The 26368-nt window shown below is 43.0% G+C and overlaps 1 protein-coding gene across 1 annotated transcript in view; it reads left to right on the plus strand.

Moving 5' to 3' along the window:
- Positions 1-11614, plus strand: part of Gcnt1 (glucosaminyl (N-acetyl) transferase 1) — a 34525-nt gene extending 22911 nt beyond the window's left edge. The window contains exons 2-3 of the mRNA XM_052762371.1: positions 5176-5326; positions 7070-11614. Coding sequence (XP_052618331.1) covers positions 7217-8503 — 1287 coding nt within the window. The 5' untranslated portion in view covers positions 5176-5326; positions 7070-7216 and the 3' untranslated portion in view covers positions 8504-11614. The remainder of the gene's footprint in view (positions 1-5175; positions 5327-7069) is intronic.
- Positions 11615-26368: the final 14754 nt, after the last annotated feature.

Below are 26368 nucleotides of genomic sequence, written 5' to 3' on the forward strand. Positions count from 1 at the left end.
ATGTGTGGAGGTCAGAAGACAACTTGCACAAGTCAGTTTTCCCCGGCCTTGTGAGTGCCAGGGATTGTCAGGCTTGGCAGCACATGTCTGTACCTGCTGTGCCATCTCACTGGCCCCATCATGTATTTGTTTTTGAAGACACCATGTCTCTCTGAGAATCTGTAATGGTAGTTTTCCTCTTCCTAAAGTCCGTTTCCTTTGAACACTTAAGAAGTACTCACTTGTAAGAAAGCTATTTAAGTCTCATTTTCTCTTAGTCTAGATTCCCTAGTAAATAAACTCTCTCACACCGATGACCAACAATTCCAGGAGCTGATAGGGAAAACAAGTGGGCTAGACCGCGTCCTCACTGTTCTACATGCTTGGGGCTCTCTGTTTTCTGTTGGGGGTCACAGACTCTCCTGGGGCACTTCTGCAGAGAGGAAACCTTGCTCTTAGCTTGAGGCTTGAGGTGGAACCCCAACGGTTTTGTAAACAGCTTCCAACCCGCCCTGGAAAGGTAGGTATGTCTGCAGCAATCCCTGAACCTTTTGAAGATCCCACAGTGTACACAGAGCTGCTCTTCCTGTCTCCGGGGTGGGCTGGGACTCGGGGCTTCTTGCCCTCCCTCTGCTCTGCCCGTTGTCCTGGCACACTCCTTTCTCTTCGTCCGTGTCTTCCTTCCCACTCCACTGAGTACCCAGCTGCCTCCCGCCTTGACCCGGGTGATTATTTATTTGATGTTGTAACACGGAGAGTGATCATACTGTCCTTGAGGCATGTCATACTTCTCTCGTCCCCTTTCCTTTACCAACTTTCCTTATTACTGACACAAAAGCCCAAGAGTCGCCTTTTAGAGTTTACTCTTCTGTTTGTTTTACTCACATGCTCATAACCTCTGTTTTCAGGTTCTCTTCTCTCTTCTCACTGGGGAGCAATTTTGTTCTAGTATGTAAGTTAAGAATCTTTAGTAAGTTGTTAGCACAGTATTCATGCGTATTTCCCTCAAACATCCATTCTTCATGGAAACCCCTTTCCCGATGATGTCTCCTTTTCCTGTCTCCACACTTGAAGAGAATGCTCTCCTGGTTGAGGCTGGGATGACGAGTGAAAAATGTTAATGAACTGCCGTCTCCTCCATTTACCATGATGATAAATGTGCAGAATCAAAGGCATGATTAGTTTGCTCAATTGTCCTTCAAGTCAGGCGGCTGAGTATCGCAGAGAACAACCGTTCACAATCTGTGCGCTTCTCTGTGTGTGTACTGCCGTGGCTGTGTTGTCTTAGCTGGTGCAGCTTCGACCTACTGTCTGACATCTTTATTTCAGCCAAATGGCTCCATTTATTGTCCCTTGTAGAGCAGTTACATCAGCATGAATTCAGCTTTCCTGGGACAGTCGTACCTTCTCAATGTTTTTACTGATCATTTGATGACAGTCATTTGTGGGTTTTCTTGTTTCGTTTTGTCTTGTTTTTTGAGGCCCAGTCTCCCTATGTAGCCCAGACCTTTGCCTCTGACCCAAGATGACTGGTATTAAAGGCACTGACCACCGTACTTGACAGTTTGTGAGTGTGTATTCATTGGAACTCAGTGAACCAGAGTGTACAATTCATTTTGATAGATTTCTATGGAACAGTTTTAGGTTTATAGAAAAATTGCAGAGAAAAATAGTTCCCATACTACACACTGTTTTCCCTCTTATGAACATCTTGTATTAGTATTTTTTTAATGTGTGTGTGTATGTGTGCGTGTACATAGGGGTCCCCATGGAAGACCAAAAAAAAAGGTGCCATATCATTTTTAATTGAAGTTCCAGGTGGTGGTAGCTTCCTGCCGTGGGTGCTGGGAACCAAACCCTGGTCCTCTGCAAGAGCAGTAAGCGCTCTAAAGCACTGAGCTGTCTCTCACCTCCTAGTATGGTGTGTTTGTTGTAACTGACCCCCCAACCCCACCTCTTCCCTCAATGCTGAGAATTAAACCCAGCACCTCATGCCTGCCAGGCAAGTGCTCTCCTGAACTGATGAGCTGCACACTGGTGCTCAGCAATTAATTCCTGACCATTGTGAGGCGTACATAATGTCCCTTAACCACGGTCACCCGGAGTAATTCCCCTATTCTCCAGTGAGCAGGCTCTGCTTACTCTTCCCCCTTCCCTTCCTCCACACCTCTGACAAATATTGATCTTATTACTCTCTCCACAGTTTTGTCTTTGCCAGAACATCTTGTGCTTGGGACGACAGTTTGCCATCTTTTCCAACTGACTTCTTTCTGTTATGATGGGATAACTTCTTATATCAACTCAATAATGTTCCATTGTGTGGATGTGTTAGCCACTGAGCAGGGCTGAGCCTAGCAGGAGGACACTCCTATGTTAATGCATTTTTGGCCTATCTTTTTCTTTGTTCCGAGCCAAAACTGTATGGTACAATAAGCTAAGCATGTCCAGAAATGCTCCCGTCCATCACTGTAATCTCCATGACCTTAAACTGAGCCTATTGAGGAGTGAGCCCACCCCTACATAAATTGTGCAGACTCCCTGCATAAAGCCCCCACACTTTGGAAATGACTTCTGTGCTCAACTTGCCTGCTGCAAGAACTACAGCTCTAGTTCTTTATGTCTTGGCTGTGCATATTTTAGCTTTGCTAAAGTCACTGAGGTGTGAATTCATTGCTCTCAGTTACAGCTGTCCCACAATATGCTTATCTATTTACTTATTGAAGGACATCTTGAGTATGTTCAAATTTTGGCAATTTTGAATGAAGTTGCTATAAACATTGATTTGCATGCTTTTGCAACTCACTCATGTAAATACCAGGAATGTGATTGTTGGGTTGAATTGTTACTGTGCTTTAAGTTGTATAAGAAACTGCCCAACTGTTTGGCCATACTGTTTTGTATGCATGGACCTATTTGAGCTGTTCGAGTACATAGATAAATTTGTAGAAAGCTAATTTGGAAAGCTTTTCAGCCATTATTAAACAATTCTTCCTGTACCCTCTTTCTCTGTTCTCTTCTTCTGGGATGCCCCTTTCCCATCTGCCCAGATGCTTTTCATGTTGTCTCTCAGATCTCAGAGACTCAGTCAGTGTTCCCTAATTGTTTTTCTTTTTGTTCCTCAGACTGAATACTGTCACTTAACTTTTCTTCAGGCTCACTGATTGGTTCTCTTTGTCATGTGAGCTCAGCCCTGCTTTTGGACCCCTCTAGTCAGTTCAGGTGTTGTAAAGTGTCCATTCCATTTAGTGCAGCGATTCTCAACTATGGGTCACAACTCTCTGGGGGTCAAATAATCCATCCACAGGGGTTGCCTAAGATCATCAGAAAACACAGGTATTTACATTATGATTCATAGCAACAGCAAAATTACAGTTATGAAGTAGCAATGAAAATAATTTTATGGTGGGGGGGTCACCACAACATGAGAAGCTGTATTAATGGGTCATAGCATTACAAAGGTTGAGAACCACTGATTTAGTGATTATAATATGTCCATTGTGGTGATATTTTATTTGTGCTGAAATGTGATATTTTATTTGTTTGTTAATAAGTAAAGTTTGCCTGGAGATCAGAGGTCATAGTCAGCCATAAACAAAACTCAGGCGTAGCACATGCCCTTAACCCTATCACAGGCAGACAGAGTCTCTGTGTTCAAGGACACAGCCAAGATGATGACACACGCCTTTAATCCCAGTACCAAAACCATAGAGACCTGGAGGTCTGTACAGACAGGCAGTGACAAGGAAGTGAGGTAGCTGGGCCAAGAGCCAATGAGAAGGCAGAACAGCAAGGCAATAACGGTGCAGGTTAGACAGGAAGAAGTTGGTTCTCTTGGGAAGCTACAGCAATGTGATGAGTAAGGTTAGCTGGTGACTCTCACTATTTCTCTGATCTCTACGACTTTCACCCCTGTATTTGACTCTGTGTTTCTCATTTAATAAGACTGTTTAGAAATTTGTCCACAGTCCATTCCAGATTTCTGTTGGTCCTTTTTTAAAATTCTTTTTACTGCCATTCTCAATTTCTTAATTTGGTTAGCTATCTCATGATTTTAATTCTTAAGTTTTTTGAATAGATGTCTGGTAGTTATTTAGTCTGTTAAGGCTAACGCCTGGCCTTCTTTGGGCATAGAATTGACCACTTTCCCCCTATGTATGGGGCAGACTTGATTTCTTTGCGTGCCTTGTAAAAATGTTCGTTGTTGTATCTGGACATCTTGTGATCGTATTGACTCTGGAAATCAGACCTTCAACCCTGTCTTGCCAAGACTCCTTGTGACTACTGTTTTTAAGAGGCTGTATTATTGTGGGAAGCCACTCAAGTCTTTTATCAGGTCTGTAATCCCAGCACCCTAGAGACTGAGGCTGGAGGATTACAAATACCCAGAAGGCCTTGGTACAAAGTGAGATCTTGCCACAAAATGAGAAAAAGAAAGAAAAAAGGGGAAGTCACTGTTTCATTAGCCTTATGGTGGTCTGCGAATGATTGGACAGAAGTACTTTTCCTTATTCCCTAAACTAAAATGGGGAAAGAGTTACTTAAAGGGATATTGTTGGTATTTTGCTATTAATACTAATTTTATTTTTAATTATGTATTTTGTGTATAGTTGTAAGTATGGTGCCTGAAGTTACAGGTGGTTTTGAGCCACCTGACTGACACGGGTACTGGGAACTGAATTCAAGTCCTCTGGAAGCACAGCAAGCGTTCTTAACCACTGAGCCATCTCTCAAGCCCCCATTGTTAATGTTAGTGGTAGCAACTTTAAGTATTAGTGATTAGAAGAAAATGAGGGGAGCAGCTTACTTAACTGAGGTTGTTGTTAATATATCAGTGAGCACAGGGAGTCTTTATAATGAGGACAAGTGGGTGGGATTCTCCAGTTAGATTAGACTGTTAAATTGTTCCCTAGCACTCATTTCGGGAGTGCTGTTGGAGTTTCTGTTAGAAAGCTTAACCTGTGTTAGGCCCTTGGTTTGGTTCTCAAAGGAGGAAGAGAAAGAGAGGGGGAAAATTTTTAACCTAAATCACACATACAGTATTAGAAAAAGAAGTTAAGATTAGAAACCTCGGTTAGCCACGGGTTTGAGATAGAGGGCGGAGCATAAACATACTAGAATCGTTGCTTTCTGGGGATGTGCATACTACAGACACACACCATTAGCACCCCTTCACTCAATTCCCTTTTCATTTTGCAGACTGTTTGAAAAGCCTGCTGGGACATGTCATCGTTGCTGGATGCCTGGTGCTCGATAGAAACTTGGCAGCTCGGTAGCTCCTCTGAACAAGTGCAGCATGTCGCCAGGAATCAGAGCCCAGACGAATTCAGACGTCCTGTGATTCTAAATGGTAAAAAGTCTGAATGTTTTTCTTTGTCATCCTATCAGTATTTACTTTCCACTTTGTCTTATTAAATGCTTGTCTAACAAATTGCTTCCTAATGAAGTATCTTAAAGTGGCATTGTTTATTCTGGTGTTAACAATGTACTTCAAGCCTGGCGTGGTGGTTCATGCCTGCAATCCCAGTTAGTACTTGGGAAGCTGAAGCAATGTGTTCATCAGTAGTTCAAGGCCAACCTGGCCTCCAAACAACAACAAAAACACTCTTCCCTCCTTACTTCCCCCCTCCCCAAAAAAATTGCTTCAGGTCTGGTATGGATAAAATGAATGACCTCTGACCATTTTTCGAATAGTTACGGAACCAATTGCCATGTCACAAAAATGTTTTTTGTTTGTGTTTTGTTTTGTTTTAGTTTGTTTTTGAAGCAGGATTTCACTATGTATCCTTGGCTGGCCTGAAACTCACGAACATCCAACTACCTCTGATTCCTGGGTACTGGGATTAAAGGCTTTCATACACTGAGTTTACAGAATTGTTCTTAAAACAAAATAAAACCAGTAGGTGCTGGAGAGATGGCTCGGTGGTTAAGAGCACTTGCTGCTCTTGCAAAGGACCCATGCTTGGTTCCCGACACCCACACAGAATGTCTTATAACTGCATGGGTAACTCTGGCTCAGGGAATCTTTGGTCTCTGTGGGTATCTGTACTCATGTGGACATGCTGCCTTCCCATACACATAATTAAAAATAAAATAAGCTTACAGGGAAAAAAAGACTCGAAGGAGCTTGCTTTATAAACTTAAGCACCTGAATTCAATCCCCAAAACAACAAAAACAAAAAGCAAAGTTGCATAGTTTGTCATCTCAGTGCTAAAGAGGCAGATAAAGTCGGGTTCCTGGGGCTCAGGGGCCAGACAACCTAACATACTTGGTCATCTGTAGGCCAATGAGAGACCCTTTTGCATAAAAACATGGCAAAGAGCAACTGAGAAACAATACCCACCACACATATACAAGCATGTGCATACTCACCCTGCCCCTGAGTGTGTGTGCCTTGTACACTCACACACACACACACACACAGACACACACACAGACACACACACACACACACACACACACACACACACACACACACACACACAAATAATATTTGAATGTTTATAAGCGTTTTATATACTGAAAATTGGTTGGGCTCTTGGCATTTGAATTGAGACAATTTATAGAAGTGTTATTTTTTTCTAATTTTGAGTCAGGTATCCTCAACTTTACTATGTGTCCAGGGATGACCTAGAACTTCTGATCCTTCTGCCTCTGCTTGTGTGTTGAGGTTGCAGATGTGTTATGTACCTGATCTTACGTGATACTGGGCACTGAGTCCAGGGTTTCTTGCATGTTTAACAAGCATTCTACCAACTGAACTACACTCCCAGCCCGTGTTGTTTTTCTAAGGGCTTATAATTTGTCATAGCCAGTGCAGGAGATGCAAAGCTGTATTGTTTATTAAACATATTATCACTGTGGAACTGCACTTAGGGGTCCACCCAACACAGTCACCAATCTGGCTTCTGTTCAGCTAAGCCTTTCCAGCCTACTTTGAATACTCAAAATTTGTGTTGCTACACAATTGTTTTTAAACTTATCTCTAAGTGTATCACAGCCCTAAGTCAGCAAAAAGCAGAACGGATCTGACCTTTGCACATCGCCTGGCTGCTGATAGCTGCTGATGTCTTTCTTTTTATTACTTTTTAGCATTGTCCTGTCCAGTGATATCTTGTCCCACTGATAAACTGGCAACTCATCGGGCCACAACAGAGGGAAACTGGAGAAAATACCATTGGCATCCAAGGCCTACAATATTGCCCCATCTCAAAGGGAAGTCTCTGACTGTTATTTGAAATGCTGAGAAACTTGTTTCGGAGGAGACTTTTTTCTTATCCCGCAAAATACTATTTTGTGGGTCTTGTCCTCTCTCTAATTACCTTCTCTGTTTTAAGAATTCATCAGAAGCCTGAATTTGTTAGTATCAGACACTTGGAGCTTGCTGGAGATGATGCTGATAGCAACATTAATTGCACCAAAGTTTTACAGAATGACCCAGATGAAATCCAGAAGGTGAAGCTGGAGTTAATAACAGTGAAATTTAGGAAGCGCCCGCGGTGGACACCGTATGACTATATAAACATGACCCGTGACTGCGCCTCTTTCATCAGGACGCGCAAATACATTGTAGAGCCCCTTAGTAAAGAAGAGGTCGGCTTTCCAATTGCATATTCCATAGTGGTTCATCACAAGATTGAAATGCTTGACAGGCTCCTGAGGGCCATCTATATGCCTCAGAATTTCTACTGCATTCACGTGGACAAAAAAGCAGAGGAATCCTTCTTAGCCGCAGTGGTGGGCATTGCATCCTGCTTTGGTAATGTCTTTGTGGCCAGCCAGTTGGAGAATGTTGTTTATGCATCCTGGAGTCGGGTTCAGGCTGACCTCAACTGTATGAAGGACCTGTACAGAATGAGTGCAAACTGGAAGTACTTGATCAATCTCTGTGGTATGGATTTCCCTATTAAAACCAACCTAGAAATTGTCAGGAAGCTCAAGTCGTTCTCGGGTGAAAACAACCTGGAAACTGAGAAGATGCCTCAGAACAAGGAAGAAAGGTGGAAAAAACGATACGCTGTTGTTGACGGGAAGCTGTCAAACACCGGGGTAGCCAAAGCGCCACCTCCACTGAAAACTCCTCTCTTTTCAGGCAGTGCCTACTTCGTAGTCAGTAGGGAATATGTAGGTTATGTGCTAGAAAGTGAAAATATCCGAAAGTTCATGGAGTGGGCACAGGATACATACAGCCCGGATGAGTACCTCTGGGCCAGTATCCAGAGAATCCCTGAAGTCCCCGGTTCTCTCCCCTCGAGCCATAAGTATGACTTGTCTGACATGAATGCCGTCGCTCGGTTTGTCAAGTGGCAGTACTTTGAAGGTGATGTTTCCAAAGGCGCTCCTTACCCACCGTGCAGCGGAGTCCATGTGCGCTCCGTGTGTGTTTTCGGAGTTGGCGACCTGAGCTGGATGCTTCACCAACACCACCTTTTCGCCAATAAGTTTGACATGGATGTTGACCCCTTTGCCATCCAGTGTTTGGATGAGCATCTGAGGCATAAAGCCTTGGAGGCCTTAGAACACTAACTGCTGTCGAGAATCCTGGGGAAAATAAGGATGCACAAAAGTATTACCCTCATCTGTTTCCTTTGTCTTGTATGGGGTCCTCTCTGGGGTGATGGCTTTTAAGTCGGTGTCAGAGAAGCTGCATGAATTGTGCAGATACAGTTACAAGAGAGGTTGATATATTAAGTGTTGTACAGCAGTTGTGAGGAGAGAGTTAAGATGGCTGGAAGCTGGGGAAGGTTTTTATGGACAGAGGGGACCCAGGTGATTGGGAAAGAGGCCAGTGAAGGAATTAGCCTCCCTGACTAATGAAAAAACCAAATAGGTACTTAATCTGGAGGAGATTTGACTTGTGCCAAAATTCTCTTGAGAATTTTAAACATGATAATTTTCTTGACATGAATAAATTTGTAGCAACAACCAATCACAAGGATATGATTTACCTTGTATATTTTTTTGGAATGGACGTTTGGTTTTCCTCTTAAGTTATCCTTGTAAATAATCCACTTCCTGCTGTGACTCTGTGGGTGTGGTGTCTCTGTGTGTCATCTCAGGGAGTTTAAAATATGTTGAGCATGAATATCTCTATCTTAATTTTTGCTTCTAACTATGCATTCATGTTTTCAAAAGCAAGGGAGAAGGGACAATTTCTAGCTCACTGATTTTATGGATTCTTTTAAATTATTAGAAAATTCTAGGAACCAGCTGGGTGTATGGCCTGTGCCCGTGAAGAAGGAGGATTGTTTAAGCTCAAGTGATAGCAGCTAGGCTGGGCAAAAGAACAAGACCCCGTCTCTTTAGAAAGGAGAAGAAACAAACTCAGTTTTTCAGATATATAATCTTTTATCCCATCTTCCCAGACTGTGCGTGCTGTCAAACGGCATGCATGTTGCTGTTTTAAGACCCTGTATCAATGCTTTGGTTCTTTGGTGTGATTCAGTCACCAGTAACTAGTGCAGAAAACAAGGGAGGATGAAGGTGTCCAGGGGAAGGAGTCTGTGACAGCCATGGCAGAGGCCCGGTACATAGGTGTTTATAGCCAGCAATTGGTTCTGTCCTAAGAAATTAAGGTTTCTGCCCACTGGATGGACTAGTGTCGAGTGGGGGCATCCTGACCCTGTTATCTGCCCACTGGCTTTTCTTAGCCTGCTAGTTGGTCGTTTCTCCCTCTCTCATGGCCTGTGAGGAGGGGAAAATAAGCACGCTTGTGTCCACATGAACTGTTTGAAGGCCCGGGAAGAGCGCTGTGGTATCACAGCGTGCTTTTACTAAAAGAAACTACCATTTGGTAGTTTCTGCAGTTCTGACTCTCATCTCAAGTGAAATTTGTTTTGTTTTATTTTCCCCTCTTAATATTATTTAGCTAAATCTAAACTGTTCGGCCAGAATCATAATGAATGTGAAGCCTTGTCACTTAGTATTAATTTTTTTTTTTTTTGTTTTTCTAGACAGGGTTTTGGTGCCTGTCCTGGATCTCGCTCTGTAGACCAGGCTGGCCTCGAACTCACAGAGATCCGCCTGGCTCTGCCTCCCAAGTGCTGGGATTAAAGGCATGTACCACTGCTGCCCAGCTAGTATTAAATTTTAAACAAGAATCATCACCTTGTACTTTTATTTCTAAAATGTAGTCAACTTTATAATAATCCACGAGAAAATCATCACATCAGACGATTTTAAGGCATTCAACTGATAAACTATGTTTTCTGCCTCCAAGCTAGAATATATTTTTCTTTTAATGACAGCTCTTGTCATTAGGAAAGCTGGGGGTCAGTAGATAAGGTGGGTTTTGCGTTGGTCCAGAAGAAACATGTCTGCTATGACAGTGCTCATGGAGATGCCATGGTGGGTGCTGTGTGCCCTCCATACCGGCTTCTGGTTTCGTTCTGTAGTTTGGACCAGGTTTTGTCGAATGCTTCTTTTAGTAGAAAGACTTTCAATTTATGAGACAGGGCATCTTTTAAATCTAAAACCGGTGATACCTGGCGACATAAAATTTCTGTAAACAGCTGTGACTTAAGCAGTTTTTCTGTTTCTATTTTGAAAACGCAGGGTTAAAGCAATAATAGTCCAGTGACCCAGCAAGCAGCCCTGTCCTGAAGTAACCAGCGGTGAACACACATAGCCCCATTTGCTTCATACTCAGTGAACTCTTGAACTTCGCAAAACTGGAAATTAAATTTCTTTAATTACAAGTGTTTTTTAAAAATCAAATATTTTATATTATTTATCTAAACACTCTAAGTATTATAGTGTGACTGCATTTAGTTTAAAGTTAATTGACAAGTTGGAGGGTTTTTTTTTTTCCACTATAGGAGTAAAACTGGGATTCTAGAGTTCCAGAGCCCCGCGTTAATGCTGTGAAGCCGCCACCCTTTTGATACCTCACCTTCCTACCATTGCACTTGTTGATCTAAGTCCACTGCAGTAGCATCCCGATGCCTGACACGGGGCTCCTGCAGTGTCTCTTTACTGGGACTCAATGAATTTTGTTTTTAAATTTTCCAATATGACTTAAAGCAAAAGAAATTCATACAGTGGGAATTAATAACTGGAAGAACTGAAAAGGGAACTTGAAATGGAACCCTAAGACGTCCCAGAAGAGCACAATTCCAGTTCACTGGGCGAGATACAGGCTTTATTTAAGTTTCTTCATAGTTGTTAGCAAACACTAATTTTAATACAGTCATTAAGGTCTTTTATAGAAAACTTTTAGTAATCACATTCACAAATAAAATCGAATTCTAGCTATTAAGTCAATCAAGATTTGTGTATTTGTTAAAGATTAATTTTAAAAGATTCTTTATTTTATAGGCAACTGCCTAGATTTTTCCAAGTCTGAGGTAAAAAAACAAAAACAAAAAACAAAACTGTTTTGCCTTAAAAACCGGGAACATTATGATTTCAAAATGTGTATTTGTGTCACTCATCTAGAAGGGTTCATTTAAGTGAATGTATTTCCTCTTCACTTGATTTGGGTTCGAAGAGGCTGTTTTAGTAGTTTGTGTATAGGATTGATGGAACTGGATGTTTTTATCTGCTTAAAAAATCATCATTATGAAGTATAAAATGCAAGACTATTTATGGTAAATTTTACTTTTTTGAATGAATCAGTCATATCACCATTAAAATCAATCATTCAGAAACCAATGCTGTGTCTGCACAAATTATTTCTTCCTTCTTAGTTACACCAATCACAATAAAGTTAGTTTTTATGTTTGTGAATAGTGATTGAAAAATCAAGGTAGAGATGTCTGAATTTACCAAGGTAAAAAATATCTAAAAGGAAGATATGGCCAGAGAAAATTACTTTGCAAAGTAAGATAAAAGGCTGGTGTAATGGTGAACTCCAGAGGCATGGAGAATCACTGTAAAATCAGGACAAACCTGGTTTCCATAGCTAGTTCCAGGCCAGCCAGGGCTATACAATGAGACCCTGTCCAAAAAAAAAAAAAAAAAGTAACAAGTCATGCACAGAGATGAAGGTGGGGAATTTAGAAGCACTCTGTGAGTTGCATTCCACATGTTGGACACACTTCAGCTGTGTCCAGTGATAGAGAGGACAGATTTCCACAGATTAACTCCATGGCTATAAAGCTATGTGGCACCTTAGCCTGTCCGGCATGTATGACAACCTTGATTTGATTCCCAGCACACACACACACACACACACACACACACACACACACACACACACAAAATGATAATAAAATCTTTTACAAAATTATAAAATATTAGATTTTGAGAGATGGAAACTATATATAATGTGATCTTCTAAAACAAAAGGTATTGAACAGAAAGAAGTGCTTGGAGTTTTCCCAAAATTGCACCTTTTTGAGTCATTCCCTCCAGCTCAATAAAATTATTGGCTGTCAAATCTGAATTTTCCTCATGATATGTCTTAGGAATCTTATTCCTTCTACCTTATATACTTACTCAGGCAGAAGGGGCTCTGCCTTCTTGCTACTCTTCCCCAGGAAATGATTTAGATTTAAGCTGTGGGGCTTAGCAGTGTGTTTTAAGGCCTTATCCTTGACTAACTATGAGATTTCTTAGTTGTATAGGTCAGGTAAAGCAATTTCCAGAAGTAGCCAGAAGAGCAATGCATTTGCTATTGGGGGGAAAAAGTGCTGGTTAGTGATGTTACTTTATGGAAGAGCCATGCATACATGCCTCACTTCTGTGGGCCATTGCCAAAATGTCTTCAAGATCCTAGAGTGCTTAGATTGGTAGTGATTTTTGCCTTTGGCTTCTTAAAATGTATATGTGTGGGGTTGGAGAAGTGCCTCAGAAATTAAGAGCAATTACTGCCTTCAGAGGCATACTGAGGCCAAGATTAAGCTTTATTTTGGGGAATGAACTTCCAGGCTGTCTCCAAGAGAAGGGAGAACAGCCCTGCCAAAAGGGAATTTTTATAAGTTTTTATTGGAGTGTCATAGAGTGGTTTTAGGCTAGCAGGAGAACATTAAGGGGAAAGGAACTGTAGCAGGCAAAAGGAACTTCTGTAAGCAAATTTTGTGAGGAGAGCCTCTGGCTATTAGGATAGCAGGAGGCTGCGGTCAATCTGTTCTGAGATAAGGGGCCAGCAGACCTCTGAGACATGCAAAACATCCAGAGGGGTGGATCCCCACACTCAAAAGAGCATCTATCTTGCTATCATAGGTGACTCCATCTTGGGCTAGCCCCACAACATACTGTAACTCCAGCTCCAGGGGAATTGAATCTGACACCCTCTTCTGCTTTCCCCCAACCTGGCATTTACTCATACAAACCCAAATAAATAAAAACAAATCATTAATACACACGCATATGATTTTTTTTTTTGGTATCAGGTATTTGATGACATGCTACTCACCAGTGAGAAAAAGATGTTTACCTTTAGTAGAACTAGAATACATTCACCTTCTTTCTGCCATAGGGGTAACTTTGATGAACGCTGTTAGTGCAGAAGATCTTATCTAACTAGAAATTTTCATGCAGACTGTGTGAAGGATTTCCCACATTTGAGATTGGCTAAGAACAGAAACCAATGTGGTTTCAAGAAACCATTGAAAAAAATTCTGAACATTAACACCACTGGCTTAAATATTGCTAGGTATTTATAATTTATTTTTGTTGTCTTCAGACACATTAGAAAACTTCCTGGCCTGGTTAGAATTCCCTTATATTACTTGATTTAAATCTCTGGGAGTCCAATTAACGAGAATGAGGAGGGTTTATATGAGCGAGAATTGTTGAGACCAAGGTTGGATAAAGCACAGGGACAAATAGCCAAAGGAATGGAAACACATGAACTATGAACCAATGCCTGAGGGGTCCCCACTGGATCAGGCCCTCCGAATGGGTGAGACAGTTGATTGGCTTGATCTGTTTGGGAGGCATCCAGGCAGTGGGACCAGATCTTGTGCTCATTGCATGAGTTGGCTGTTTGAAACCTGGGGCCTATGCAGGATTGTTTGGCTCGGCCTGGGAGGAGGGGACTAGACCTACCTGGACTGAGTCTACCAGGTTGACCTCAGTCTGTGGGGAAGGCTTTGCCCTGGAGGAGATGGGAATGTGGGGGGGGGGCGTTGGGGGGAAGGTGAGGGGGACGGGAGGGGGGAGAACAAGGGAATCCGTGACCGATATGTAGAACTGAATTGTATTGCAAAATAAATTAAAAAAAAAAAAAAAAAAAAGAAATGTTTTCTCATTAGAGAATTTTTTTCCTACACCTTCACTCAAAGAAGAACACTCATTTGAATATGTTCCTTGAAGCCCGTTGAGTGAATAATAACTGACATTTGTTGGGCATTAGCTTACTGCATGTTCTACGCACCTGGAGGGTAATGTTACTTCCTTTTTTAGCACAATCACCCGTACTATTCTGGCTACAGCTTGCAAAGGAGTTAGACATAACTCGAAGGGCATCTGTTGTTTTCAAACAGAACTGTCTTCTGTTTCAGCCACTCCTGTCCTTCCCAACCAACTGCTCTGCTTTGAGTAGAGCACTTCTTGGGAGGAGGCATGTATGCATGGCTCTTTCACAAAACACTACTAGCCAGCCCTTCCTTCCTTCCTTCCTTCCTTCCTTCCTTCCTTCCTTCCTTCCTTCCTTCCTTCCTTTCCTTCCCTCCTTCCTTCCTTTTATTTTGTCTTTCTTTCAATAGCAAATGCATTGAGAAATTACAGGCATAAAAACAGATAGTTCACTCATTGTGGAGTTGTTGAAATGATCCCTTAAAGAGCTTGTGGAGACATGAGAGAAAATTGAAGAAGCATGGTGAATGCAGAAGCATGATTCTCCCTCCCCCCTCTTTCTTTCTTTCTGTGTGTGTATGTAATTATGTGTTCGCTAGTGGAGGTCAGAGGTCAGGTGTCCTCTTCTGCAACTCTTTACCTTGTTTTTTGTCTAACAGGATCTCCCACCTAACCTGAAGTTAGCTGTTTTTGTTAGACTGGCCAGCTAGCCCCAGGTACCTGCCTGTCTCCACTCCCACCCCCCAGTACTGGGGTTCCTGGTTTTTAAGTAGATGCAAACTTGGAACCTTCTTATGCATGTGTATAAGCAGCACTTTATCTGCTAAGCCATGCCTAGCCCTGGGAGGGAATCTTAAAGGCAAAAGGGAGAGGAGAGTTTGGAAACTGTCAAGAGAATAGTCCTGATGTGTCTTCTTGTAATACTTGATGAAAGCATAAGATGGAGAAGGAGGTATCCCTACATAAAATACATGAAAAGTTTCAAGCCCCTGGTTCCAAGGCAGCCTGTGTTTATCTGTATTCTCTAGTGATAGCAGCGTGCCCAGGAAATGGAGAGAATAGGGGACTTATGGTAGACTGAGCCCTGTTAGGCTGAGTTTTGTGTTTCTAAGTGAATTAGCAATTGCAGGATTCACCAAGGAATGTGAGGTATGGAGGAACCAGTTGGAAAGACCAGCATGTGGGTCACAGGCCAGAAAAGGTGGGTGGGCCAACAGAAAAGCTTGAGGGAAAAAGGAGAGATTAGAGTGTTGCCTCCAGGCTGTTGAGGTATAACTGACAAGCAAAAATTATATGTGATTAAAGTGTATGGCAGGATGTTTTGATAGATGCTCACATTTGCTAAGGGATGACCACAATCAAGTTAATGAGCATATTCATCACACCTCACAGTTACCTTTGTTTGTGTGGTAAAAACACTCCAAGATCTACTCTTAGGAACCACAGAGATGGCTCAGCCAATAAAGATGTTGGCTCCCAAACCTCATAACCTGAGTTCAATCCCCAGGACCCACATGGTAGGAAAGAATTGACTTTCCCAAGTTGTCCTCTGACCTTCACACAGTGACAGTGACACAAACAATAAATAATAAATGTAAAAGAGAGAGAGACCTCCTCTTAGTAAATTTGAAGTACACAGCACAGTAGTAACCAGCTACCCCGTACTAATGACTAGAAGTTTATACCTTTGGAACTAAATCCCCTCCATTTTTTTTTCTACTCTCACAGCCCCTACAATCAACTTTCTGTTGTTTCCATGAGACTGACTTCTTTTTTTTTTTTTGGTTTTTCGAGACAGGGTTTCTCTGTGTAGCTTTGCGCCTTTTCCTGGAACTCACTTGGTAGCCCAGGCTGGCCTCGAACTCACAGAGATCCGCCTGGCTCTGCCTCCCGAGTGCTGGGATTAAAGGCGTGCGCCACCACCACCCGGCGAGACTGACTTCTTTAGGTTGCACTTGCAAAGAGGCTGGGAATTGTTTGTCCTTCGCCTGGCTTCTTTCCTTTGATGTAATGTCCCCTGGCTTATCCACATTGCTTTAACAGCACACTTTCCTTCTCTTTTTCAGGGCTGAATAGTAGTATCATACTCACCCATTTTATTCATCTTTTTGCTTGTCAATGAATACTTATAACTCAAAAAGTTCCAACAAAGCAAATATAGCAACCCACCACTTTGACAGTCCAGTGAGAGAGATGGGTGGTCATAAAAGAAGAGAAGAATTTGTTCAGCTTGGCCTGAGTGGACATTAACAGGGACCAGTGTCCTAAGTCCTGTCTTTCCAATACTAATAAAGCTTCAGGATTTCATAGGGAACAAAAGAAGCAGTGGGATGAGCATGTGTGCAGCCAAGTAATCTTGGTTGAGCAATGTTCCGGTTGATCATGCTCTTGGGTCTCATTCCAGAGATCCATCTGGCACCAGAGAAGTCATTTTTCCTTGAGTAGGGCAGTTCAGTTCTGATTCCACGATGATTGCTTCTGCCTGGGGACACTCTCTTCCTGCCATCAAATGCAGTCCTGCAGAATTGTGACTCCTGGAATTTGAGATAAATCGGGAAGGACTCAGGGCCATCAAACCAGAACAACAGCTCCTGGATGGGAACAATGGCTGAGTGGTCCTTTGAGGGGAGCAAAGGACTGTCTCAGAGGAGCCCTTGCTGTGTCAGACCTCATCTGTTGTGAGTATGACTGCAATAGCTGAGAGCCCAGAGATTTCACCAAGATGATGTCAGTCTCCTTGATGGATACCCACCAGTTGGGATTTTTAGCTATAGAGGATCCTGTAATGCTGCCTTCTCTCTATAATTGCTGTGTTGACTTATACTCACACTGAAAACATAGAACTCTCTTTGATCCATGATGTTACTAACACTTAACACTGACTGGTGTTTGCTATTTCCCAGCAAATGTGTGATTTGCACTTCCTTGACAATTTTTGAAATCATATACCTTTTCATATACCCATTGGTTATTAGTGTGTCTACTCAAGTCCTGCCCATTATTATTGTTTCTTCTTTTTTACTACTAAGATGTATGAGTTGCTAGGGTTAGGGAAATGTGAGGTAATAAAGTGCCTGCCTTGCAATCATGAGGCCTTGAGTTTGGATCTCTAGCACCATAGTGCATTTCTGTGACCTCGATGCTATTGAGGGAAGGAGAAAGGCAGACTCCTGGAGCTCGTTGGCCAGCTCATCTGCTGCGCTGGTACATGAACAATGAGTGAGAGACCTTGTCTCAAAAACAGAGCGTCACTTTGGAAGACACATAACAACTTCTGACCTCCACAAACACACTCATACAGGCACCCCCCCACACACACGTGTACACACCTACACGAACACATATACTGTGCATGTACAAATGCAAACACACAATACCACAAAAGTGATATATGAAAAATAGGGAGGTGGTTCAGCAGGTAGAAATCCAGACATTATGAGAAGGTGGGAGGTGGAGACCAGAGACTCCCTGCTAAAGCTCCCAGGCAACTAGCTCAGAGTATTTAGCGTGGTAAAAATAAGAGAGACTCTGCCTCAACAAGAAAGGCAAGAAACAGCTCCTAAAAGTTGCTCTCTTACCTCCACATATGTGCTATGGTGCAAATGTACCCACTACTGCCTACACACAAATAGGTAAGTATTCTTTTTAAAAGTACATTAGTTCTTTGGGGCTGGAGAGATGGCTAAGTGGGTAGGAGTGTTTTTGGTTTTGTTTTCTATACTTTGAGGATTAAATTTTTATGACTTTATAGTTATCATTTTATAATTCATGTTAATATTTTACATTGATAGAATCATTTGTACAATATATATATAATTAGTCTTATATTGGTGTATAATATCACCAAGACCAATATCAAGGAAATTTCTCCCTATGTTTTCTCCTAAGACACTTGTATTTTCATATGTGTTATGCTTGCTAATTTGATTTGATTTGATACATGGTAAAAGATGAGGATTTGGTTTTGTGGTGGTTTGAAAGAAAATGGCCCCCAAAGGTAGTGGCACTATTAGGAGGTGTGGCCATGTTGGAGAAAGTGTGTCATTGTCGGGGCAGGCTTTGAGGTCTCTTTTGCTCAAGCTTCCTTCAGTGTGACAGTCAGTCAACTTCCTGTTGCCTGCAATATGTAGCATTCTCAGCTCTAGCACCACGTCTGCCTGCATGCTGCCATGCTCCCTGTCATGATGATAGTGGACTGAACCTCTGAAAGTGTAAGTAAGCCACCCCAATTAAGTATTTTCTTTGTAAGTGTTACCATGGTCATGGTGTCTCTTCATAGCAGTAAAAACCCTAAGACAGGTTTGATTCCTGTGCATATGGATGTATAGTTTCCCCAGGTCATTTACTGAAGAGATTCTCTTTTCTGCATTGTATGCTATTGGTGATTTCTCTCTCTCTCTCTCTCTCTCTCTCTCTCTCTCTCTCTCTCTCTCTCAGACATAGTCTTACTGTGTAGCTCTGGCCACTCTTGCACTCTCTATGTAGACCAGGCTGGCCTCAAACTCACAGAGATTCACCTGCCTCTGCTTCTTTAGTGCTAGGATTAAAGGCATGGGAGACAATGTCCTGTAAGGAATCTTTCTCTGTCCCATCAGCCAGCTCCCAAAAAACAACACAGAGACTTATTATTAATTATGAAAGCTTGGCCTTTAGCCTAGGCCTATTTTTAACTAGCTCTTATAACTTAAACTAACCCATTTATATTAATCTGTGTTCTATCAAGTGGCATTACCTCTCTTCCATTTTGCACCTCCTGTTTCCTCTCTGTGTCTCCTGGCATCTCCTACACACCTAGATTCCTCCTCCTCTTCCTTTCTCTCTTCCCAGAAATCCCACCTATACTTTGTGCCTAGCATTTGGCCATTCACTATTCAACTGTAGCCTTTCCTTTCTTTTATCATCCCCAAGATCTTGTATTCGTAATACTGTCACAACATAAAACATAAATATCACTAAAAGTCCCACAGTCTTTAAAAATTTACTCTCATTAAAATATTTAAAATCGCTCTAAAAATCCAAAGTCTCTGAACTCTGAGTGCTTGTAAAAAAAAAAAAAGTTACATACTTTTTATTTCAAGAGGGAAGAACTAGGGCCTAGTCAAAGTCAGAACAAAGCTACCCCCCAACTCCAACAGTATAAATTAAATCCTATAGCTCTGTGCCCCACATCTGGGATGTGTGGAAGAGCCTGATTAATTCTACTTCTTAGGTTCTACATTCATAGCACAACTTGTCCAGTAGACTCAGGCCAACACCTCTGTACAGCTGCCTGAGCCTACTGGACAAGCTGTGTCTTGGTGGTCATCCCACAGTCCTGGCATCTCAGATATGCTGGGGTCTCCACTGTAACTGGGCTTCACCTTTACCAATGGCCTCTTCAAGACTCTCTTCAGGGACTCCAGCCTTGCCACACAGTGCCAAGCCTTAGCTACTCTCCCTGACCCCTTTGTGCTTTCAAAGCCAACACCACATAGGTAACTCTTACACACTACCAAGTTTGGCTGCCAGCGTGAGAGGCAGCCTGGGCCTTCTCTGGGCTACAGCTTCTGTGTGCTAACCCTGAGGAAATATTTCCAGAATATTTCAACTCAGTGATGTTGGTCTCTTTTTAATCATCACTAATTTTCAACTCCAGCTAGCCAGCATCAACTATCCCAGCAAAGCAAAGGTTTCACATTAGTGGTTTTAGTCTTTTGCTAACCACAACTGATTTTTCACCTCCAACTGTCCAGAAACACATTCTTAATTTGAAATATATCACATGAATGACTCTGGTTGAGTCGTTGCTTCCCTCTGATATGTCACAAGCCAGACCTCCATCTTCTGCATTGCTCTTAACATTCTTATCTTCTAAGCACCCACAGACCACCTTGTTAAGCTCTGATCAACTCAATGGCTTTTCCAGACCAAAGTTCCAAATACCTCCATGGTATTTCCTAAAAAAACACCGTCAGGCCTGTCACACCAATATCCCGTAATGTTTACCCAAAGTCTTAGCAGTCGGGTACCCTGCCTCTGAAGGGGTCTTTGTGGGCAAAGCTTGTAGGTGGCTAGAAATCAGGGTCTGTCTAACCAAATTATGATGGGCCTATGTATATACTGAATTACTTCTAACAGACTTTATAGACTAGACTTTACAAAACTCTTCTCCGGTCTTAACAGTTTACTGAAGCTGCCAGTCCCAAAGCATCCCAGCACTTGCCCTCTCCCTTCCATAGTGCTTCTTTCATAATCTGTTGTCATCAGGCCCTGATAATGTCTCATCATCCCTCATCTGGGCCACTGCCAGTTCCTGAGCTGCCTGTTTGTGCTGGCTTCCTGAAAACATCATCAAAACAACCTGACCCCAGACAAAGCAGAGTGTGTGTTGCTATGTTCAGAATTCTGGTATCGTTTCAGTGAGAGGAAGACCCTGTTAAGTGTTTTATAAGGTGTTGAATTCTAGTTGAGGGGAGACAGGGTCACTGTTAATATGGAATCTTAGATAATGGTTAGGATGAAATGGTCGGGATTGTAGGACATAGCAAGACACAAACTTTAAAGCAAAGAGATTTATTCATTTGTTTACAGACAAGGTCTCATGATATAGCCCTGGCTGGCCTGTAACTCAATGTGTATGCTGTGGATGATTGATTGATAAATAAAACACCGATTGGCCAGTAGCCAGGCAGGAAGTATAGGCAGGACTAGCAGAGAGGAGAATTTGGGGAACAGAAAGGCGGGAGGGGGGGAGAGGGGGAGACGCTGACAGCTGCCGCCATGAAATATTAAGATACCAGTAAGCCATGAACCACGTGGCAACTTACAGATTAATAGAAATGGGTTAATTTAAGATATAAGAACAATTAGCAAGAAGCCTGCCACGGCCATAGTGTTTGTAAGCAATATAAGTCTCTGTGTGTTTACTTGGTTGGGTCTGAGTGGCCGTGGGACTGGCGGGTGAGAGAGATTTGTCCTGACTGTGGGCCAGGCAGGAAAACTCTAGCTACATGTGTAGACTAAGCTGGTCTTGAACTCATAGAGATCTGCTTGCCTCTGCCTCCTCCATCCTGGGTTCAAAGGTGTGTACCACCATGCCTGGCTGAGCAATGGGTTTCCTTTGTTTTTAGATATCAACTGTCATTTGATCCTGTTTATAGGTCTTAGAGGATGTTTCTGGAGGGAAAAATGAAGTTATTTGCAGGTTGAGTGTCCAGGGAAAGCATTCTGAGCACCAGTAAAGGGTGTTGACAAAGATAGCAAGCTGTGGGTGTGATGAGTTTACATCTCCGTTCCATTCCTCTGCTGTCGCACCGCTCAACTCCAACAGCGGAGGCAGGATCTGCAGCGGTAAATATTTACTTCCCACCAGAGGCATTCTAGACACTTTTTAGATATCAGCTCATCTAATCCTTCCTGTGAACCTGTGTGTTTTCAATCTTCCAGAAATGGAGGAACTGAAGCAGCACCAGGAGGTTAGGTCACTTACCCGAGTCATACAACATCTCTCCACTCCCAGAGTGAACTCTCAAAAGCAGAAGTTTGGAATTTGCATAAACTATTTTGAAGATGCCCTGTTATTTAAAAGATAAGTCAAGCCAGGCCTCCTCCAGAAGACATGGGTTATTAAATGAAAATCTTAGTGCCAGACATGGGATACCTTCCCATGAGATGTCGGTCAGGGAGGTAACAGATGCCCCTAAAACAATACAGACTATTGCCATTGCTCTTGCTTGCCCACAAAACCAGAAGATAAGGCTTTACTACTTCAGACCCACATACTTTGGTTGCAGGACATAGAAGTCAAGCTAAAACGAACACGGAAACATTCTCTGCTGGTTAGCGTTCATAGTTCTAAAAGGTGCTAAGTAGACCACTGGGGTAGAAAAGGCATCAGTGGACTTATCCAGCAGCAAAGCTTACTACAGTAGTGACCTTCCAGACAAGATGTGCCCACTGGTGAAATAGTGGCATGACTGTTAAAAGGGTAACAGACCACTCTCTGATTGAATTCGAGGGCTACTCCACAAGAGTGAATTCATGCCTGGTATTGTACCCGGTCAGAAGTACCTGGCTTGGAAGGCCAAAGCCCTAGGGGAGAACCTCCTAGACATGTCAAACCCCCTTCCTAAATATTTATCTCTGCCCACATAGATTAGTGCAGCTCTCAGCCTTGGCCTGAGAAGCTTCTTTTTTGCAGTGAGCAGCGGTAGAAGCACGGATTCAGAACTGGTCAAAGTGCTGAGAATATGTGACTGGAGTGCTCATCCCTAGAGGAATATCTCTATCAGTCCCTGTGAAGTTCGGGGAGCATTACAGAAGAACAGGTAAAGAAGAACATAAGAGCTGAAGGCTGGGGAGGAATGCGGAGAAATGCTTGCTGTCGTCTGGACATGACATGGGATTTACACTCATTAACCCACAGCTGTGGTTACTTGCCCAAGATCAAGCCAGTCAACATTCCAGCATGGATGGGGGAAGGTTCATGAGGCTCCATCCCTAGCTGAGAAGCTATTGACAATTAATTGATGGCTACTGTCAGGGAAGGAAGATCACTTTTCTTTAGGCATGTGGCTTCTTCTGGGTTTATCAGGCTCAGGTGGATGGCTCCACAACCATGCACATTCAGGCAGCACTGATTACACTTGGGTGAATTATACCAAAGAAAACTAAGGAGAGGACATGAAGGTGGGAGGGGCTGTAAAGGGGGAGGTCCAGGAGAAGTGGGAAGGGTATGTTGGGGGGGGGTATGATCAAAATAGTCATATACATGTATGAAATTGTCTATGAATAAACAAAAAAAATTCTTAAAAAGAACTAAGATTCCAATTTCTTCATGTGGTATATACAACCCTCCTTGACTTCGGGACTGGCCTGAAGCTAAAAAGGTGTGGAAGCATACCCCAAAATTACCAGATTTTCTCATCCTGAGAGCGTCAGGAGTTTGGCTGCTCCCTGACCTTGCTAGAATGCAGCAGACCCCAGCACCTAGGCGTTTCCCAAAGTGGACTTGCCCCGATGCACATAGCAGCTGATAAGCTCACACAAGTCTCTAAGGCTACAGGACTGGTTGTTGCTTATCTGAACTCCAAAACATCCTAGGCTGGACTTCCTGTATGACCTTACAAAGTTCATTCTCCTGGCCTCAATGTTCTTTCCCCACCCAGTGACATACCACCGCATGAATCCAACTGGCCATTCTTCCTAGGGTATAAATGTCCCTTGTCCCTCTGAATAAATGAGCTGTTCACTGACACAGTCTCTCGGGTCATTTTTGCCAGTCCTACCATTGCTACTCAGGATCCGCTTTGGCTCTGCCCCATTTCCTCTCTGGTCCGGCTAGGGCTCAATAGTCCAACCACGCCAGGACGAAGCGGGGCTTGAGCCTGGCACTTGACCTTGTCTCTGCTCCATCTCTCTGGTCTTTTTTATTGTATGATATGTCCTGTCTACATATGGTTCTTTGAGCACATGATGCTACTCCATGTCTTTTTTGTTTTGTTTTTGTTTTTCGAGACAGGGTTTCTCTGTGTAGCCTTGTGCCTTTCCTGGAACTCACTTGGTAGCCCAGGCTGGCCTCAAATTCACAGAGATCCGCCTGGCTCTGCCTCCCGAGTGCTGGGATTAAAGGCATGCGCCACCACCACCCGGTTACTCCATGTCTTTATGAACAGTGGTCACTTGAGGCTTTGAGTCTCTGGTACCAACTCATCACCTCTCTGATAGAATAGCACTGGGAATACTCTCCAATTTCAGTTTCTGTCTACTTGCTGTATCCTCATTTTACATGAACTGAGAGCAGTAAGATGTTAGAGCTACTGAGCTCGTCTCTCAGGAAACAGGAGGGTTCCCTGTGAAGGTCTAGACTTGACTTTACAGACTCCATCTCAGGGAAAGGGCTACCTAGACTTGACTTTACAGGCTTCATCTTAGGGAAAAGGCCACCATCTCAGACCACCTGCTGTACTCAGTTCCAGGAAGGACCTCAGGAATGTGCCATGACAACTCGAACAGATACAGAGCAGTATCCTCCTGCAGATATCCTGTCTGAGGTTTATGGCCCTTGAAGATATCTAGATCCTGTTCACCGGGTTGTGGTTCCCCACCAAAAGTCTAACCCAATGGTTTCAAATGTGGTTTCGCATCCAAAGTCTAGACCAACAGTTTCAAAAAAATCACCTTGCCCCATATCCCTTCTACCCAATCCCAAGTTGCCAATTCCTGGCTCGTGGTTTTTCCCTATGAAAACTCTCTACACCTGGGCTTGTGACCGCCGCCACATTTCCTTCCATCTGCTGTGTGGTGGCCCAGGTTGAACCTGAATAAAAGGACCCTATGTGCTTGCATCAGAAACTGGTTCCTTGGTGGTCTCTCGGGGTTTTACAAAATGGGTACAACATCCCAAACACCAAGGAAGCAGAGGGATGATATGGGAGACACAGATGGTATTACCAGGCTGTGTCTTGAGCCCTGAGCAGTTGAGTTCAGCCTCTTCATTTGCGGGTCAATAAATAATGTCTTTGTTTAAGGGAAGTCTTATTAGTTAGCTTTCAGCTGCTTTGACAAGGCATATGAAAGAAGCAGGGGCGCAGTTTATTTTGGCTCACAGTTTCAAAGATTCCAGTCCATGGGCATTTAGCACCATGGCTTTGGACCCATGGTGGCACAGTACATCATGGCAGGAAGACCCGGAAAAAAAAACCACTCACCCTATAGCGGCTGCAAAGCAGAAAGGGAGAGAAAGGGGGGTCAGGGTCTCAGAGATTCTTTCCAAGTTACACAGCTGTTGTGGGATGGTCTGTATGTCAAATGTGTTGCTGATTGGTCAATAAATAAATCACTGATTGGCCCGTGGCCAGGCAGAAAGTATAGGCGGGACAAGGAGGAGAATAGAGCTGGAAAGTGGAAGACTGAGTCAGAGAGACACTGCCAGCCGCCATGATGAGAAACAGCATGTAAAGATGCCATGAGCCATGTGGCAAGGTATAGATTAATGGAAATGGATTAATTTAAGCTGTAAGAACAGTTAGCAAGAAGCCTGCCACGGCCATACAGTTTGTAACCAATACAAGTCTCCGTGTTTACTTGGTCGGGTTTGAGTGGCTGTGGGACTGGCGGGTGTCAGAGATTTGTCCTGACTATGGGCCAGGCAGGAAAACTCAAGCTACACACAACAACAACTTAACTTCCTTTCTAGGTCCCAGTGGCATGGCTAGTGAGTAAGTCTTCAGCACACCTTTCAGGGACATCAAAAATCCCAAACACAGCAACACTCAACTGCTGTTTTGAGTTTATTAAAAAAAAAAAAAAAGAAAGAAAGAAAGAAAGAAAGAAAGAAAATAATTATCTACTTATTTAGTATGCATGTATGTGTACAAATGCACACCACAGCACACATGTGGAGGGCAGAGGTGGAAGGTATATTCTCCTTCCACTATGTGGGTCCTGGGAATCAAACTCAGGTCATCAGGCTTGCTGAAAAGCACTGTAACCCACTGAGCCAGCTCACCACCCTGCTCATTTGTTTTTGAGACAGGGTATCACCAGAGAGCGCAGGCTGGCCTCAAAGTCACTAATCTCCTAGCTCAGTCTCCTAAATGCTAGGATTACAGGTATATCCCACTAAGGCCAGCTTTGATTGAGTTTTCTTACAAAGCATTTTCATCAAAAAAGTTAATGTACATCACACGTTTTCCTAAAACACGTTGCTGCAGGGTTTCATAATAGAAGGTGCTTTCAGCATCTGGCTCAGACATCTCTTGTGTGTGTGTGTGTGTGTGTGTGTGTGTGTGTGTGTGTGTGTGTGTGTGTGTGTGTGTGTTTTCTTCTTCCCATTGCTGTCCCCCTTACCTCCTTGCATGAATGACCACAGTGTCCAGGGAAAAATTAATTATCTTTATCTAAACTGGATCATTGAATTTGTGCACATATATGTGCCATTGGGTACATTTATTTAATTGAATGCACTTTTTAGTATAGTTTAAAGTTCATATAAAAATTATAAAGTTCAAATAAAAAATTTTCCCATGCATCTTCCGCTCCCACTCCAGCTGTACACAAAACTCCTCTCCTAGCAGCATCCTGCACCTGAGTGGAATGCTTGTCACAGTGGTGGGTCTTCACTGACTTACCACTATCTCCCCAAATCCAGAGCTTGCATTGCAGCTCACT

Source organism: Peromyscus californicus, unplaced genomic scaffold (genome assembly GCF_007827085.1).
Source record: "Peromyscus californicus insignis strain IS unplaced genomic scaffold, ASM782708v3 Scaffold_4__1_contigs__length_199733344, whole genome shotgun sequence".
Classification (NCBI taxonomy): Eukaryota; Metazoa; Chordata; class Mammalia; order Rodentia; family Cricetidae; genus Peromyscus; species Peromyscus californicus.